Below are 16,793 nucleotides of genomic sequence, written 5' to 3' on the forward strand. Positions count from 1 at the left end.
GAACGGCGTATGGCAAAATCAGAGATGGAGAGGCAAGCCGGGCTGCAGGAAGCAAATCCTGGACCTCATCCCCAAGAACACTCCAAGAAATACAGGGAAGTGAGGCAAGGAATGACGTTTGGGGTTTATCGGTTAAGGACAGGTATCCTRACATACAGAGACACACGACTGCAACCTACCAGTAAAAAATAACAGCATCCTAAGAATACCTTTCCTTAAGGCTCAAGAGACGGAGAGGGGCTGATGCACATTCCTTCTCCTCTAGGAAAGCCAGGCAGACCTGGAGGATCCTGCAAATCACCAAAAGTTTTGGCAGATGGCAGGGCAGGGACAAGGGGCAGAGAGGAAGGCAAACCAACCAAAACCGCAGCTTGGAAAGGGACAGGAAAAGAAAGGGAGCTGTAGAGAGACACGGAGGTTTTACTCCTGCACTGCTAGAGGCCTTGGGTGGACCCACGGGTTTCCTGGCAAGAGGACACTTCCCAAAGCACCACAGTGGTATGCCCTGCTAACGTGGTCTCACTGCAAAGGCCTGAGAGCCAACAGACGACAGCAGGAAAAGAGCAGTCACCTTCGAGACTCTCAAAAATAAGTTTTGCAGCAGTCTGATTCTTTTTCCTTTCAAGGAGTTTGGAGAAATCCTTTTGTCTCCAGTGCTTCCCCACCACGCTCTCAGAAAGATCACTGCTGAACAMGTCAATTTTGCCTGTTTTATAGGGGGGAAAAAAAACCCAAAAACCTCAGAAGCGTGTTGGGTAAGAAACCACATCTTTTCTGACAGCTTAAGAAATAAATCTCTCAGAAACAACAGGCAGCTGAAGCTCCTTGGAGATCCAGCCATGATCACCTCGACAAAGATCCTCACGTTCTTCATGCTGCTAACTTTCCAAGGGCAGATCCCACAGCAGCAGAAGACCTGATGCAGATGCCACAACATGGGCAGCACGATTTCAGGTGTACGCTGCCACAGAAGCTACACCAGCCATTGCACCAAATCACCAGGGAGTCCCTTCCCTACTACATGCTGCTGGGTTGTTTAGGGATGCAGGGCCCAAAACACATCAGCAGTCTTTTAGTCGTGCTTTTTCCAAAGTTTGCGGTCATGTGGATATAAAGAGCTGGAAATTCAATTCCTCCCTCCCCATCAATCATCCTTGTTCAAGCACAAACCCAGGAGCTCCTGATGACACCAGTTAGGGACACAAGCCAAGGCACAACCACCAAGGAGGCAGCACGCCTCCTTACCCCAGTGGGTCCAGCTACAGTCCCCCGTTACTCCACCGGTACATCTGCCGGCTCTCTGCAAACGCTGGAAYGAGGGCAGGGCCGTTCTCTCCCCAAAACTGCAGAAAAAAATACGAAGAGCCGCTTTCTCCCCTTTCCTCTCCTGCACACCCTGAGCAATGCCAATGCTGGAAGCAGAGGGAAACCAGGGTAATACCCAGCAATGTTTTTGTGTTGCAATGCCTCTTTTTAAAAACAGTCATTGCTAAGCAACGAGTGTTTGATGAGGGCACCACTCTCGACAGACACAGTTCCAGCTAGAAAAAGCAGTAAGAGRAAACTCTACTGGGCAATATTATTTAAAAGACATACCCGAGCTCTTTTTACAAGTTACGCAGTCTGTGCGAAGGACCCTCTTACGCTTCCCTCATTAAGCTACTGAGGCATGATTAGAAGCCACTAAAAAGAGAAGAGCACATGCGTGCACACCTCCCACGCACAGCGAGGAGCCAAGCGCCTCGGCGTCACGGCAGCCCCGAGGCTGCTAAACACCGGGTTACGATAACGTCCTCACAGCGCATCCCGGCGAACGCTGTACCCAAACTAAACTTCGTGAACTCGTAACTGCGACTCGTCTGGCCTTCAGCTCAGCAATTCCCTGTTGCAACATCCACAACACAGCTATCAGTTTGGAGAGCTGCACAAACAAACACTGAAGTTCTCATTGTAAAAGAAAAAAAAACTGTTCTTATTCTCCAACAGTTTTATGAGCTATTTATGGTCTATCTCTAGATAAACAGTTCATATCTTTTTAAAACAGATTCTTTTACGCTGGAGCCCAGAACAAAGGGAGCATTTTTGTCCGTAGAGRGAAAGACTCATCTAGCTGGAATCATTTAGGAAGAGAAAAGCAGCAAGCGTGCACGCAGCCGGCTGCCAGAGGAAGGCTCTGCTCGCCGCCAACGGAGAGACGAGCCTTCCTGGCCCTCCAAGGGTGGGCACCGCACCACAGCCGGCACGTGGTCCGCTTTCCCGGAGCTGGACGGCACGCTGCAGCCAGCACTGCACCGGCCAGTGACCAAGGGACCCTGCTGTGGCACCACCGAATGCCTCCACGGCTCCTGCAGCCGCTGCAGAAGCTCTGACAGGCTGCAAGAAGAAAATGCTTCCTCTTTAGGCTCAACTAAAGTTAATTAAAAAAAATGTAAGAAGATTAAAATAAGCAAACAGACCACACCAAAGAGTTTGTGCATTAGCTGACTAAACCATAACACCACCAGCTTGTGACAAATGCCATGTGTCTCAGTTGCAATTAAAGAAGAGGAAACAGCATCTGTGGCCTCTCTGATCACTCATGTATTTCTCACATACGCGCTCTCCAGCCCCATGTGCCGCACAGCTTTGCCCACCACTTAACATGCAGAAACCATATGGTCTGGAGGCTTGTGTACTTTGCATAAACTCAAGCTAGAAATTCGCTTGGCATTAAAGCGGAAGAGTCCCCCTTCTCTCCTCCCTCCCCTCCGTCACTACACCATGGTCATTGGTCTTCAGAGCATCTTCAGCCACTGCAGTCTCCTCTTCTCAGAGCCTGCCAGGAGATCTGCACTGCTGATATGGAGTGCATTTCTCCTCATTACCCCATAGAAATGAGGAGAAACGCACCCCATATCAATATGCTGCAGAAATGCTGCAGTGACACGGCTGCCGACAGTCTCCAAGTGTGATTAAGCCCCAATTAAAACATAAACTAAGCTCGCGTCTTTGGCAGRTGGAAGCAGAGGCAGAGACAGGCAACTGACTTTGGAACTTTGGAAAAAAATCAGAATGGGGAATGTAATTCACTGCTCCACCATGCCATGCTTGAGACCACTCTGGCTCTTAGCACCCTAATAATAAAGCATCTTCCTGGTTCAGAATGGCACACGCATGCTGTCTACAGGAGAGGTTGCATAAAGGCAGCTGTTTAAGGTCTCCCTACTTTTCCACAGAGCAATTAAAAGAAAAAAAACACACAGGTGAAGAAGTCTTGGTGGTGCAGGCTGATGGAGGGGAGCATGCCAGAAAAACCAGCAAAACAGAGTCTGTTCTGCTGGTAGCAGCTTTCACTGTGACAGCTAGCTCACATGCTTGGAGGAAAAAAGGCGAGATGATTCATAAGAAGCAGCAGTGAAGCGAACAGGGTGTGCAGATTTCAGTACAAGTTCTCCCTCATTTTCTCCCTCCTCCCCACCCACAACAGGTCACACTAAATCTGTTTATCATGCTGCATATGAAGCTGGCTCGTGTGGTTATGCTTAAAATTAACAGATCAAAAAAAAAACAGATCAAATTAACAGATCAAGTAGTGATAAATACCTAGCAAAGCACATCCTCCTCCTGGATTAGCTGCTGGAAGATGACAAAAGGAAGCTGAAGGGCTGCCCAAAATGCTCTGAACCAGAAGAACTGCAGTTCCGCGATGGTTTTGCTCAGTGTCATTGCCTTTGCTGCGCTTTGCATAGAGCAGCCTCCAAGGCTTCAGAAGCTGCTTGCCGAGTTGTTTGCTTGGCAATAGCATCATTGCCTCTTTGACAGGTCCACAGAGGTGTGCAAGCCCATACACAGCAGCCTGTCCTCTCTCCACTGCCCCTGCTCCAAGGGTGCAGCGTCCAGAGTCCCAGCCCCATGCCTGGTCCTACAGCCCTCCCCACCCAGTGTGGCACAAGCAAGCAGCTGCTTTGCTAGTTGGGAAGCCCATGGCTATCTGGGCCATGGCTCAGCCCCCAAAGGGACTTCTGGTACCACTGAGGTGGGTCAGCTCACTCGCTGCTCAGGTGAAGGCTTTTTTGCTGGTCCTGCCACACACTTCATGCAGATGCACTTCAGCAGATGCGTGCAGATGTGGCCACAAGGGACATGGGAACCAGCAAGGAAAGAGCTTCCCCTCCACTTGCCCCATGCTGGGCTTGTCACCGCCCACAATAAAACTCATTTGTCCCCAAGAAGAGGATGCAGCCTCTGCKAGAGAGGAGCCCACCACTCATTGCCCCCTCCCCCAAACCTTGGCATCTGCCATTCCCCAGCCAGGGACCCTCTGGGTTTCCACAGGCTGTGGAGCACACTGCCTAGTCCCCTCTCCTCCAGGTGGGCCTTGCAGAGGCATYAGTGCAGCTGAGCCTTGCGCTGACTCATGTGAGGTCTCCAGGAGGCAGGAGAAGCAGCTCCTAGGACTCCAACTTTATCTGCTTTCTTCTGAAGAACTTCAACACCTTCGCCCAAGCCCTGACTAAGCGACTTGGCTTCCCRTCAAGCTTGTGGGAGAGGGAAAGCAAAACACACGCTGGGCTCAGCTGACACCAGCTCCACACATCCCCATCCCCACCTAGAAGCAAGCRTAAGATCTCTGTCCGGGCCACAAGTGCTGCAGTGACACGGCTGCTGACAGTCTCCAAGTGTGATTAACCTCCAATTAAAACATGCTTGGAGACCATAAGCGGTGCTGCAGCCCKGCTAAATCCCCTGATCCATCTGCCTGCTCCCTCCGTCCCCTCCCAGAAGACGGGGGCTCAAGGCCCAACGCTAGCGACGTCTGAAGGTTTCTGCAGACAAGAAACAGGAGCTAACACGGTGCTCATTCATTATCTTGTTGGCCTGCCGAACACTCCCTCTTCCTGCAGCCTGCTTATAAGGCACAGAGGAGGAGCAGCAGCCTCCTGCCCGAGCTCAGATTAGCCGGAAAAGAAGGTGCAGACAGCGGTCTGCAGGGCACAGGAAAGGGCCGTTCAGAGTGATCCGCAGAAAGACAAGGAAGCGCACCAGACTGCCCGGACTGTCACGTCAGCCCCCCTCCACAGACGCCACAGCAGCCATGGAAACGCTATTTCCTTGCATGCACTCTGAGTGTTACAATGACTTACCACCCTCAAAAAACAAAACAAACAAAAAAAAAGCAAAAGAAAATTCTCAGCGCAGAGTGCCAGGCCACTCGGATAGCACAGCGTTCACTGCGCAGAGTGCTTGGTGGAGCTTCACTCGGTAAATGCCTGCTAGCGTCAGGGCTGCATGGAGCAAAAGGAGACCCAAGGAGAGATTGTGCCAGCCTACTGGCAACCCCTGCTCAGCTACACAAGCTACACAAGTGTCTACTGCCCTGGACACCAGTGGTTTGCATCTGAGCCGAGGAAGGATGGGAAGGTACCAGAAGAGATCTACTGCATTCCTGCGGGCAGCCCTGTGAGAAAAGCCTACGCAGAGAAACAAGTCATCTGCCCAACCCCATGTGGCCCTAAAACAGAGCTAAGGTCATTTTCAGAAGTGTAAAAACATGGCTACAGCACGCTGCAAGAGGAGGATAAGAGCAGTGAAGGCATCAAGATTTCCCAACTCTCCCACTAGTGCCAGGAAAACCACTCCTTTGCTCTCCAAAGACACCCCAGGAAGCAGAGCATGTCCCTCACGAGAAGCACATCAGGGAGCTAGCACATGAAACACACACACACACACACACAGAAATTGCCTCTTGAACCAAATCAGGCAAATGCATTTAATGCCAACTGCGAGCAGGACACAGCAGATGGCTGGTTCCTGATGCTGGTGAAGCAGTGGCAGATCCCAGCCGCCATGCGACAACCCACCATGAAATACTCTCTCTACACCTCTGTTTCTGTGAGACTTCAACCTTCTTAGATTTATACAACTTCTACTTAATTTTTTTTTTCTTTTTGGTACTTTTGTGACTGGCTTCGGCAATGAAATCAATCTCAGAAGATCCTGCCTTTCAAAGCAGCTGTTTATTCCACCCTCACCAACCCAAAAGGGTTTATTTTAACTGGTCATTTTGACACCTTGGTTTAGGGTGCAGCTGGTTAAGTGCCTTCAGCGCCGCAGCTGAGCGGGCTGTGACACAGGGACAGCAGCTTCTTAAGACAACATCACCAGGACTAGTGTGTCGGGACATATGCCCAGATTTGCTCTGTAGCACACGCCCAATTAAAAGGACCTTCAATGCTTTGTTAATGAGCTTTCTTGTAACATAATTTAAAARATGTAATAATGCATGCAAACTTCCTGCACTTCCAAAACCCTTCTGCTAACCAGAGTTTCTTTCTCTGGTCTTAAAGAGAGGCCAGATCCAGCTACACCTCAGTACAGCGAAGTGTAAGAGAAGATGCACAGGTGTGAAGTTACACACTAGAAATGACACAAGCATAGCATTTACTGCTTAACTAGAGGAGTCCATCCCAGCTGAAATCCAAGCTCTTTGCTTTCATTATCACCATTGCATTTCCAGTCCCCTGAACACAGAAATAGCAGAGGTGTCCCAGCTTTGCACACAGCAGGAAGGAACAGTGCATCCTCCCCAAGGAACAAGCAATGGGCTTCGCCTCCAGTGTGGGTGCTTGGGGTAGAAGAGAACGTAAAGGAAAATGCATCTGCCCAGGGCTGGGTACTCACGTGGGACAACAGGCAGACACCCATTTAGGGGGAAAAAAGCGTGCAAGTCTTYGTAAAGCTCACAATAGGCTCTTCTGGATTTTTGTTCTCAGTGTCAGGCTGTAACTGCAGCCTTTCCACTACCCAAACGCTGTGGGTATTTAGGATGAGACACAAAAGCTAACTCTGTCCTGTCCTCTGCAGAGGCAGACCGGAGGGGAGGACAGTGCTCAGCTCCCTTGCAAATACCAGGGGCTCAATAAGCAGAATCTGCACACAAAACTCACTACGAGAAGCTCAGCAACAGAAACAACGAGCTTCTCTAGAACAGCGAAATATTYCTGTTACTCGTTTCCACTGGAGAGGAAGAAGAGCTTTTAAACTGTGCTGAAAAGAAATCAGAGTGCTACAATTTGTATTACATCTAGCTTGAATAAAATACCAGACAAGCTATTAAATATGTGACTATAAAAGCCACAGGAAGGCTAAAAAGAAGGAAGTCCTCTTTCTCTTGGTCCTGTTGGCTCAAGGGTAGGACTGCCTAGCTGAAATGTAATTATGTACCTCTCCCTTACTGCAAAATAATCCTTGTACTGAATGTTTCCTACAGCCTTTCAGAAAAGAAGAGGTGAAAAATACATCCTGACATGGATGAGCCGTGAGTTTGAGGTTGAAAAAGGTTGCAAAATTACATCTTCACTAGTCGAACAAAGCAGAAAAAACAGCATCAACTCATCTTAGAAACACAAACCAAAAATCGTGTGCTTCCCATCTCAAATTGTGGTTAGCTTGTACAGCCAATGTAAAGAACATAAGCTGGCAATGAAGGAAGAATTTACCGTGGCCAGCTACTGCTTAATTTTGCACTGTCAATTAAAGATCTTCCCAAATCATAACAGTGAGATGCAGGGAAAGCTTTCTTCTCAAGAACAAGAATCCCCCAACAGCTCTAAAATAATGACATTTACGCTGCAGAATCTAAAACTAGCAGATCTTATTCCCCCCCCCCCCCGCCCACCTCCTATTTTCCTCTCTTTAAGCAGAAGGATGCTAAGCCCAGGATGCATCCGACTCCACAGCCAGGAGCACTGCTGAAAAGCCATCTTGATCCGAGTCGCATCACAAGTAGAGGCACAGAGCACTTGGTTACGATGGTCTGTGAAGACAACTGCATTTTAGAATAGAGATAGCATCGGGCAGTGTGGTCTGCAGGAAAGAGCACAACGCTGTGAACCAGGAGGCCCCAAATTCTAACCCTGACTTGGCAACTGATTCACTTCCTGGCCCAAGGCCAGTTGCTTCAACCTTGTTTGAGTTTCCACATATTGAAGTGGGGATAACACTTAACTCCTGTCTCCCAAGAGTATCACTGAAGATTAGTTAGCTGAAACCTATACAAAGCTCTCAATGTATGTACTATTATTAACAACAATATAACCTGAAACTTCCATTCAAGCTGCTAAAGAGATCTCATCCATCTGCGCAGATTCATTTCTCTCAGGAGTGAAGAGCTAGAAAACCCTTTTGAGCTCCATTTTGGTAAAATAAGCTGTCACATATTTGAATAAGCGACAAGTAAATTGAAGAGGAGGAAATCTAGTGCACTGCCAGCCCAAGGAAAGATTAGATCTAGATAAAGCAACCAGATTTCAAAAGCTTTGAATACCATCACCTGCTGCAATTATGGTACTAAAGCAAGAATTCASTGAATAATAGAGTTTGAGCATCACAAGGGCTCCTGTCTTCTCTTAGAGTAGGTGGACCTCTTTTCCTTCTGGATAGACCGCTCGCACCACAAGATGAGCTGTTCTACAAGGCATGCAAAGATGATTATAATGCAAATGCCCAGTGCAAAGGAGGAGRGTTGAAGTGCTGGGTGCGATGAGAAGGAGAAGAGCAGAGAGTACAAGCTTTGTGTCAAAATGAGGCAAAGTATATAACCCCTGCTTTGGAGAATAAATGAGCAATGCCAGGGATCTGAGGAGCCAGGTCCTCCCCCCACACAGATCCTGGATCCAGCCCRGCACAAGCCCCCCAGGAGGTGGCACCGACGGCTCTCCCCTCCGGCTCTTCTCTCGTACAGGTCCTCTCCTCTCACCATATTGCAGGAACACGTAAAAGCAGAGACCTCCCAGGTACACCACGGCCTCTCGCCGCCACAGCACAGGGAACTAGTGGGCGTCCTGCCTGACCTGTCTGCACACAGACTGCGCCCACAACATCGCCTTCAGGAGCGACTAGAGAAACCCAAAATATACATCAGGAATAGTTTAAACCACACTCAGCTCTGCTGGGTAGACCCACTGCCCTGATTTCAGGAGCGGCAGGCCCGGCCCCGGCGGTGCTGTGGACGTGCACACCTTGGGGATTTCAGACAGCCTCTCCGACTCCAACTTTACAYGCATTAATGCGGTTCAACCCACCAGGAGACTAATTAAAAGCGTGTGCTCCGCCAGAAGATTGAAAGGCGACCGCATTTCTTCCGACAGGCCTCAAGCGAAGCGTGCCTGGAGAGCGATGGGGACGGCTGCCCGGGAAATCGCAGCCTCGGCAGGGGAGCAGAGCCGCGCCGCTCGCCGAGCGGGACCAGGCGCGCCGGCCCCGGCGAGGCCACCAAGGCGGGAAGCGCCAGCGGGGGACCCGCAGCCTTCCTGCTCCRGGGGGGCCGATCAGCCCGCGACGGCATCGCTCCCCAGCCGGCCCGAAGCTGCTCGTGGCCCGGCTCCCGAGCGGTTTAGCCCAGCGTCGCCCTTCCCCGTGCCGGGACGCTCCCTCCCTGCCAGCACCGCCCCTCCTGCGGCTGTGCAGCGACCTCGATCGCAAAGCTCACCTGCATGAAAAATAACCAAGGGAAGAACAACCAAAGCCCCAAACCAACCGGACCGCTTCCTCGGGCAGCWGGGGCAGAGCGCGCGCTGGCCGAGACGCTCCTTGTGACCAGGCATCCTTTCTGCCCTCTGCCCTGGCTCCAAACAGCCCGYGGGAAACACGGCCTCGCCAGGGGTGCAAGCTCCCGGGTTCGGCTGTCACGCCACAAATCGGGGGAGCAGGGGCCCGGCTGCAGCTTCAGAGCCCTCCGCTTGCCAACAGTCCAGCTGCAAAAAACTCAGCGGAGCTCCATGGCCTACAGGCACACACAAATTGTACCCTGCAGCAGCACTTAGGCAAGAACATGCAAGCGCACTCAAGATCAGGGGTGTGGACTAGTTTGGTGGCTTAAAATTAGTACTTAGAAGTTAGAGAAACAAGCAAAAAAGAAGTTCCACCACGCCTTCACTGCAGCAGCAGGGTCTGCATCTTCGACTCTTTGGATCTATGTACACAACTGGCCAAGGAGCAACCTGAAAGCCAGAGAGAAGACAAGTCCAGTGACTCCCATCTCCCCTAGACACTGCACAGGGCCCAAAACTCAGACAAATAACCCAGATGTCACTGTTTCATCCTCCCTAAAGGGCCATGAAGACAGAAGTTTGGATCTTAGCGCTGGCCAAGCTCCTCAGCCCAGCGAGGGGCCGCTGGATGAGGCGGCGGCTCATGCAGCACCAGGCGATGCTGGGGCAGGAGCAGACCCATGTGAGCACACACCTATCCCCAACCAGCCAGACAGGCTCCCTTCTCCATCCAGGGCACACAGGCAACTTCCCTCACGCGAGGAAAAGCTTCCTCGCATGCTCCCAGGGGACAGACACTCTGGAAATAAACAGGTAGTTCAGAGATGAATTGTTTTGTTTTTTGAGTACCTTGTGACTCCAAAAAGCCACTTGTTTCACACAAACAGGCATCCCCTGAAGGCAGTGTCAAGGACAGAACCCCGCTTGCCTCAGCCCTCTGCTCCAGACGTGCCTCAGCGACTCCTCTCACGACTCTTCCAGATTCTTTCCTTGTTTCAGTCAACCAGGAGCATTTCCATCATCATGCTTCTGATCCCACAAAACAGAAGAGGGTCTGTAACATCCACAGCCCCATCACCATAGTGACACGGCACCTCCGATCGCACAGAGAAGTTACTAGGTGGGCTGCACGAGGGAAGGAAGACGCATCCGCGCAGAACCCTGCTGCAGCTATTTCCATTTAAAATGCCTGATGAGCAATCCTCCACGCACAGAAGCCCCCGCACCGCTTAGTAGTACGAGGACAGGCAACAGGTTCAAGCAGTCTGCATCCCCCTTTCCTCTTCAAGGTACTTTGTTTGCCTTATAAAGTCAACCACAAAATTCCTTAATACCACCACCTTCACCCAAAACTCAGCTGGAGAGAAACTGTGATCTGCCACAGGCTCCCAGGCTCCACCACGGCTACAGCTACGACCCTCACTCTCTTTTCTCAGTACTAGTCTTCCCACCCAAATCCTCCCTGAATCCCAGAATTTTCCTCATTATGAAAATAAAGCCTTAACACGGCTGATCTTGCTAATTCGCCTCCGCCAAAAGAGAAATGGAGGAGGGTCGTGCTGGAGCCAGCGTCTCGATCGACGCTGCTCACCACACCCGCGGGAGGCTGCGGTACCCGCAGGCACAAGGCGAGCTGCCCAACAAGCTGAAGGCTCCCGACCAGCTGGTACTTCACCTGCACAGGGGAAACACAACAGGGCCATGGACTTCGATATTCCTGGTACCTCCAGTTGCCACAAAGCAGCTCAGTCCAATTCATCCACTGAAAAACCTGTGGTATCCAAGCTCCAAGTTCATTATTTATGTCTTGCTTTGGTTCTTTGCACTTGCAAAACTTTCTGAATAATTTATGCATGGTGTATAAGGGAGAAAGAGGGACACATTTTGATGAAAATCAGGTCACTAAGTATAAGAAAGCAGTAAYGGAAGACAATGGAAATAGGGACAGATATTCCCTTTCTGAAAAAAAAAAATATTACTGGTATATAAACTTGAGAGACTCCTTAGACACCACAGGAAATTTAGCAAGATCAGTCCTTCAGCAAATGAGGATTATTTTTGAACTTCTCTTTGCTCGTTTCTTAACGAAGAAAAAAAACCCTCTCAATTAGCAGTACCAATTCTTTCTGTATCTTCACACAGGGCAAAAGCAGAGTGACTGCAAACATCTCCACAAAATCCACAAGAGATTTTCTTACGTGTATTTAAACAAATCTCCTCTTCCCTGACACAYAGCTCTCGACACAGTGGGTTTTAAGAAGCACTAGAGGTGTGTGTGCAGTAAGCCCAGCCTAGCAAACCTAGAGCAGGAGAGTTTTGGGCAAGAGCTGCCTCRCAGCCCCTCTGCAAGCAATGCTGAACAGGTAGGCACCCACCACCCCGCCGTCCCGTCCTGCCTCTGGAAAAATGCCTGTACCAGACGTCTGTGCCTGGCAGAGGCACCAGAGCACCCCTACGTCAGGGCGATGAGAAAGGCTCCCCCTCCTCATCTCCCCTCCACCTGACTGCATTACAGCTTCTGTCCAAATTGCCACTCCAACTTACTCTCTTCTCTCTGGTATARAAAAAGTTAGTGTTTCCTCCACGTCCAGCACCTGTTCTCAAGTGAAGAGGATGTGAAACAGCCAGTAGAAAACACAAGAGGAAGGAAAACGTGAGAGGATATTGCCAAGACTTCAAACGACTTCAGTTTCACACTGCCTCACTTGTGCTATGATCCAAAATGCCGACAAACACCTCTTTCCCCATAGGAAACACCCCCTGGCTAGAGGTCTGCTGGTCACCCCTACCTGCCTGACACCATGTCACCACTGCCTCTGCAGCCATAGCCAGCTACAGAAACCAAGGAAAAGCCTCAAGAGTCCTCCAAGGCAATGTTGACGATATGTCCCAACAGCCCCTCCAAACACACGATTACCACGCCAAAAGAAAACAAACCATTTGAAGATACTCTAAAATAAAAACCTCAATAAGACAAGTGAGCATTGTGCTCATTATCAAGACCTATCACCAGTTACCACCTTCAGCAACTTCAAGTCAATGACAAACTAAAGCACTGTCAAAAATAGCCATTTGGGAACACACATCCCTGCAAAGCATTAGTGAAACAGAGTGAACCAACTCCTCGTCTCACCCTGCAAAATACAGAACAGTAGTTCTCACTTTCAAGAATATCTTTATCTAGATTCAGATGAATACCCTGAAAGCTTATAATAATATATAGAACTTGGCAAGAATTCAAACTTTTTGTACTTACATAGGATATAAGTATGAAAGCATCTATGTAGGTCAAATCACCATATGAAAGATGGTGACATTAATTTGAATTCATAGGGAAAAAGCTGGGCCAAATGCTGTGCTCTCCAAGTTTCCCTCTTYGTTGAAGAGTTCAATGGAATTACTGCAAACTTGTAGCAGCATAATAAGTTGTAAAGTCACTTTTATAACAAAAGTATAGGAAAGGTTAAAAAAGATCATGCATAAGGAAGAAACAAGCATCCTAGAACCATAGAATATAGGTTGGAAGGGACCTCTGGAGATCATCTAGCCTATCCCTCAGTGTAGCCCATACGGGGACTGAACCCTTGACCTTGGCATTAGCAGCACCACGCTCTAACCAACCCAGCTGTCTTGGGACAGATTTCTGATCCCACAAAACAGAAGAGGGTCTSTAACATCCACAGCCCCATCACCATAGTGACACGGCACCTCCGATCGCACAGAGAAGTTACTAGGTGGGCTGCACGAGGGAAGGAAGACGCATCCGCGCAGAGCCATAGAATATAGGTTCCAATTCTTATTTCCAACTCTGCCAGCAACTATCCCACAAAGGAAGAGCTGTGCATCTCCGTCCAATACACCCCAGAACCCCATCACCCAGCTCTAGAAAACCTTCCTATTGAAATGTTTTACAGACCAGATCTCTGAGGAATTTGTCCTGCTCTTGTGTCACCACATGCATGTTTCTACATGCACATGACCTGTCAGCTACTGCAACGCTGCTAGCAAAAAGCCAGGCAATGGCGACACAAAGATTAATTCACAAAGTCTTTATTATTCACACCCATAGCCACTGCATCCTAGCCTCCCGGAAATCAATGGAATAAACTCCCAGTGCCCTTAAAGGAATTAAAATTTAATCCAAGAATGTATTCAATAGAGGCTAGAAAACAATTCAGTCGTAAAAACATCCTTATCTTCAGAGAGCAGTGAACTTTCTTCCTGTCGCAACACAGAAAAAATCTTTGCAGCTTCAGCCAGTGAAAGTCTGCAGCTGAGGACTGTGCCATTCCCTGTCCCGGGAATCACRGCAGCCGTCCTGCGCCAGTGGAAAACAAGCCAACGATCACCTACGAGCATGCAAACGCACGCATGGCAATCCAATTTAGCCTATGTGAACGAATGCCACTAGAGAAAGGCAAATCGTATCAATTCAGTGAACCAAAAAACACTTGTCACACAGCATGAGCTGGACGAGCAGAGTAACCGTGCTTTGGTCAGCGTGAATTTCCTTAGTCAAATGCAGTCTGAGCGAATTTCTTATCAGGAAAGCTTAGAAAAAATAACATCAGGACCCACAACTTACATTCTAAAATTTGTTTTCAATAGAGAACACAACATTGATTTGTTCTTAAATAAAATGAATATTCCAGGAATAGCCAGGCACAGGCTGTCTTGCAACTGTAAGGCAAACACCCTGCACTAAAACCTCGCAGCTCAGATCTGAATAATGATAAGTTTACTAGTATGGAGGGGAGGGTTACCCAAAATACGAAGAACCGATACGTTGCAGGACCTTGCAATTCGGAATCTGTAGGGTGAGATTGCCAGCRCACAGGGAACCGACACTTGCAGGCTCAGTATCAGGATCGCAAGGGAAAGAGCAGGAACCAGACCCCAGCAGCTGCGGCTCCGCGCCGAGGAGCGCGTGGCCGTGCCAAAGCGGAGCGCGCGAGCCGCAGGCAGGAATGTCACCTGTCTCCAAGCTGCAGGGGCCAGCCCTGCTGCGTTTCGGTTCCCAAAATAACCCTGCGGCATCCCAAACGCCACGCTGGCGCGTCAGAGCCRGAGAACAAAGCGTGAGGATGCCACAGGAGTGCCTGGATGCATTCTACTACGAATCGCATCTTGGGAGCGTGCATGCACACAGCTTTCCTCTCTTCCTCCCCTTCCATCCCCGCTGCTGAGCGGGAAGGAATCAAATCACAGCAAAACAGAAGTTTTGGAGAGTTCAGTTTGATTACAACTTACTTTGCATGAAAACCCTACCGGCCAGGGAAGCTTTCCATCATCTAGGCCACTTCACAGAGAGAAAGAGAAACCATAAACCCCCAAATTACCTCACTGGGGAAATTACAGAGATGAAATTGCCATTCAAGGAGCGCATTTCAACCTACTATAACAGACCTAACCACACTGACCAGACAAGCAGGGCTGCGCGGGACAATACGGAAGGACTCTGGTCTTCCGACTGCAGAGACATGAGCAAAATTAACTCATTAATACCACGAGCACGAGGTGGGAACGGTGAATCAGAGGTAGAGCGCATTAAAGCGCTGCTGCGAGATACGGGCGTTTGCGTGCGATAGCCTGGGCGCCGATCTCCCCTCAGCACCAAAATAGCCACCCACGTGTGTCAGAGCTTCCTTCTCTTACAGGACTCTAAACAGAACCAGGAGCATTTTGCAGTTTTAACCCCCGCCCAGCGCCTCTCTTACAAACAATCATCTCCGTTTCCGTTCACGGGGCCGGCTCGGGAGGAGGAGATGGCACAGCCGGGAGCACGGTCCCGCAGCCCCCGGCAGCGTCCTGGCCTCCCCGCGAGCTCCGGAGCCCCTGCCGCGGGAGCGCCCGGCGGCACGGCAGGGCTCCGGCGTGCTGCCCTTTCGCCGGGTCGCGAGGCCAAGCGGAGCAGGGAAGGAGAAACTTCTGTTTCCCGGCAACCCGAAGCTCCGCTCAGCCGGGATCAGGATCGCAGGCGCTGCTTCTCGCGAGCTGTCTTTGCCGCACGCGCCTCGGATGGGAGGACATTCCCGGTGGTACTGCAATGTCCATGGGGAGCAAGTGACCCACGGCCGAGGGYAGCTGCCCCCGCAGGAGGACACCTCCCACACATCACCCTCCCCAAGGGCCAGAAATGGGGCACTGGGTGTTGCACATGTGCCTATCACCCCTTAAACAGGACCAGGGCCAGGCGCAGGGCTGGGGATGGGCACCGCACTGCTCATGTCCCCTACCCCTCCCATAACAAACCTGTCGCTGGGGATCTTGGATGGCAGAGACTGGCACAGGCAGAAAGCTGTGGGGAGCGATGAGCGTCCCCACAGGCAGCAAAGCCAGACCCACGCCAGAGTGCTCCAACCCACCGCCGGGTGTTTTCCACCCTATAACACCTGTGCATGGGGCAGCACAGCTCCCTTAACGCAGGCAAGGGGCAGGTTGGCCGCGGACAGGGAACAAGACTGCCACGAGGGACAGGTGGATCACGATGGACCAGGAAGGTCATGATGAACCAGGGCAGCTACCACAGAACAGGTGGGCCACAGTGGGCCAGGAGGACTCCCACAGCCCAGGTAGGCTCCCATGCACCAGATGGAGCAGGACAGCTACCTTAGCCCAGGCGGACTCCCACGCACCAGGGGGGCCAGGACAGCTACCTTGGCCAGGTGGACTCCCACAGCTCAGGTGGGCTCCCACGCACCAGGTGGGGCAGGACAGCTACCTTGGCCCAGGTGGGCTCCCACGCACCAGGTGGGGCAGGACAGCTACCTTGGCCCAGGTGGGCTCCCACGCACCAGGTGGGGCAGGACAGCTACCTTGGCCTGGTGGACTCCACAGCCCAGGTAGGCTCCCACGCACCAGGTGGAGCAGGACAGCTGCCTTGGCCAGGTGGACTCCACAGCCCAGGTGGGCTCCCACGCACCAGGTGGAGCAGGACAGCTGCCTTGGCCAGGTGGGCTGCCGTGCACCGGGGGGTGGGCAGCCCGCACCAGACCGGGAGGGGGGCTCTGCAGGAGGGGGTCGCTGCCCCCGGGACCTCACTTACTCTTGAGGGCGGCGATGAGCGACTTCCCGTCCTTGATGAGCTCCTTGATGAACTTGTTGGTCTTCTCCAGCTCGGCCTCGTGGGAGCGGAGGCGCTCCCGGAACTGGGGGCTGTCCAGGCAGCACTCGCTGAACTCCAGCGCCGGCAGCCCCATGCTGCCCGCCGCGGAAAAAAATGAAAAAATAAAAGAGGAAGAAAAATTTTAAAAATTAATTGAA

General features: G+C 51.0%; 1 protein-coding gene across 4 annotated transcripts in view; it reads right to left on the reverse strand.

Moving 5' to 3' along the window:
• The window catches only part of ARHGAP26 (Rho GTPase activating protein 26), a 157,017-nt gene extending 140,230 nt beyond the window's left edge, over positions 1 to 16,787 (reverse strand). For all 4 annotated transcript variants that reach the window (XR_014896778.1, XM_085312734.1, XM_085312733.1 and 1 more), the window contains exon 1: positions 16,576 to 16,787. Coding sequence is in view for 3 of the 4 variants with exons in the window: in XM_085312734.1 (XP_085168860.1) it covers positions 16,576 to 16,729 (154 nt within the window). In the remaining variant the exon portion in view is untranslated. The remainder of the gene's footprint in view (positions 1 to 16,575) is intronic.
• Positions 16,788 to 16,793: the final 6 nt, after the last annotated feature.

This window comes from Rhea americana, unplaced genomic scaffold (assembly GCF_003343005.1).
Source record: "Rhea americana isolate MKP2758 unplaced genomic scaffold, rheAme1 scaffold_37, whole genome shotgun sequence".
In the NCBI taxonomy this organism is placed as follows: Eukaryota; Metazoa; Chordata; class Aves; order Rheiformes; family Rheidae; genus Rhea; species Rhea americana.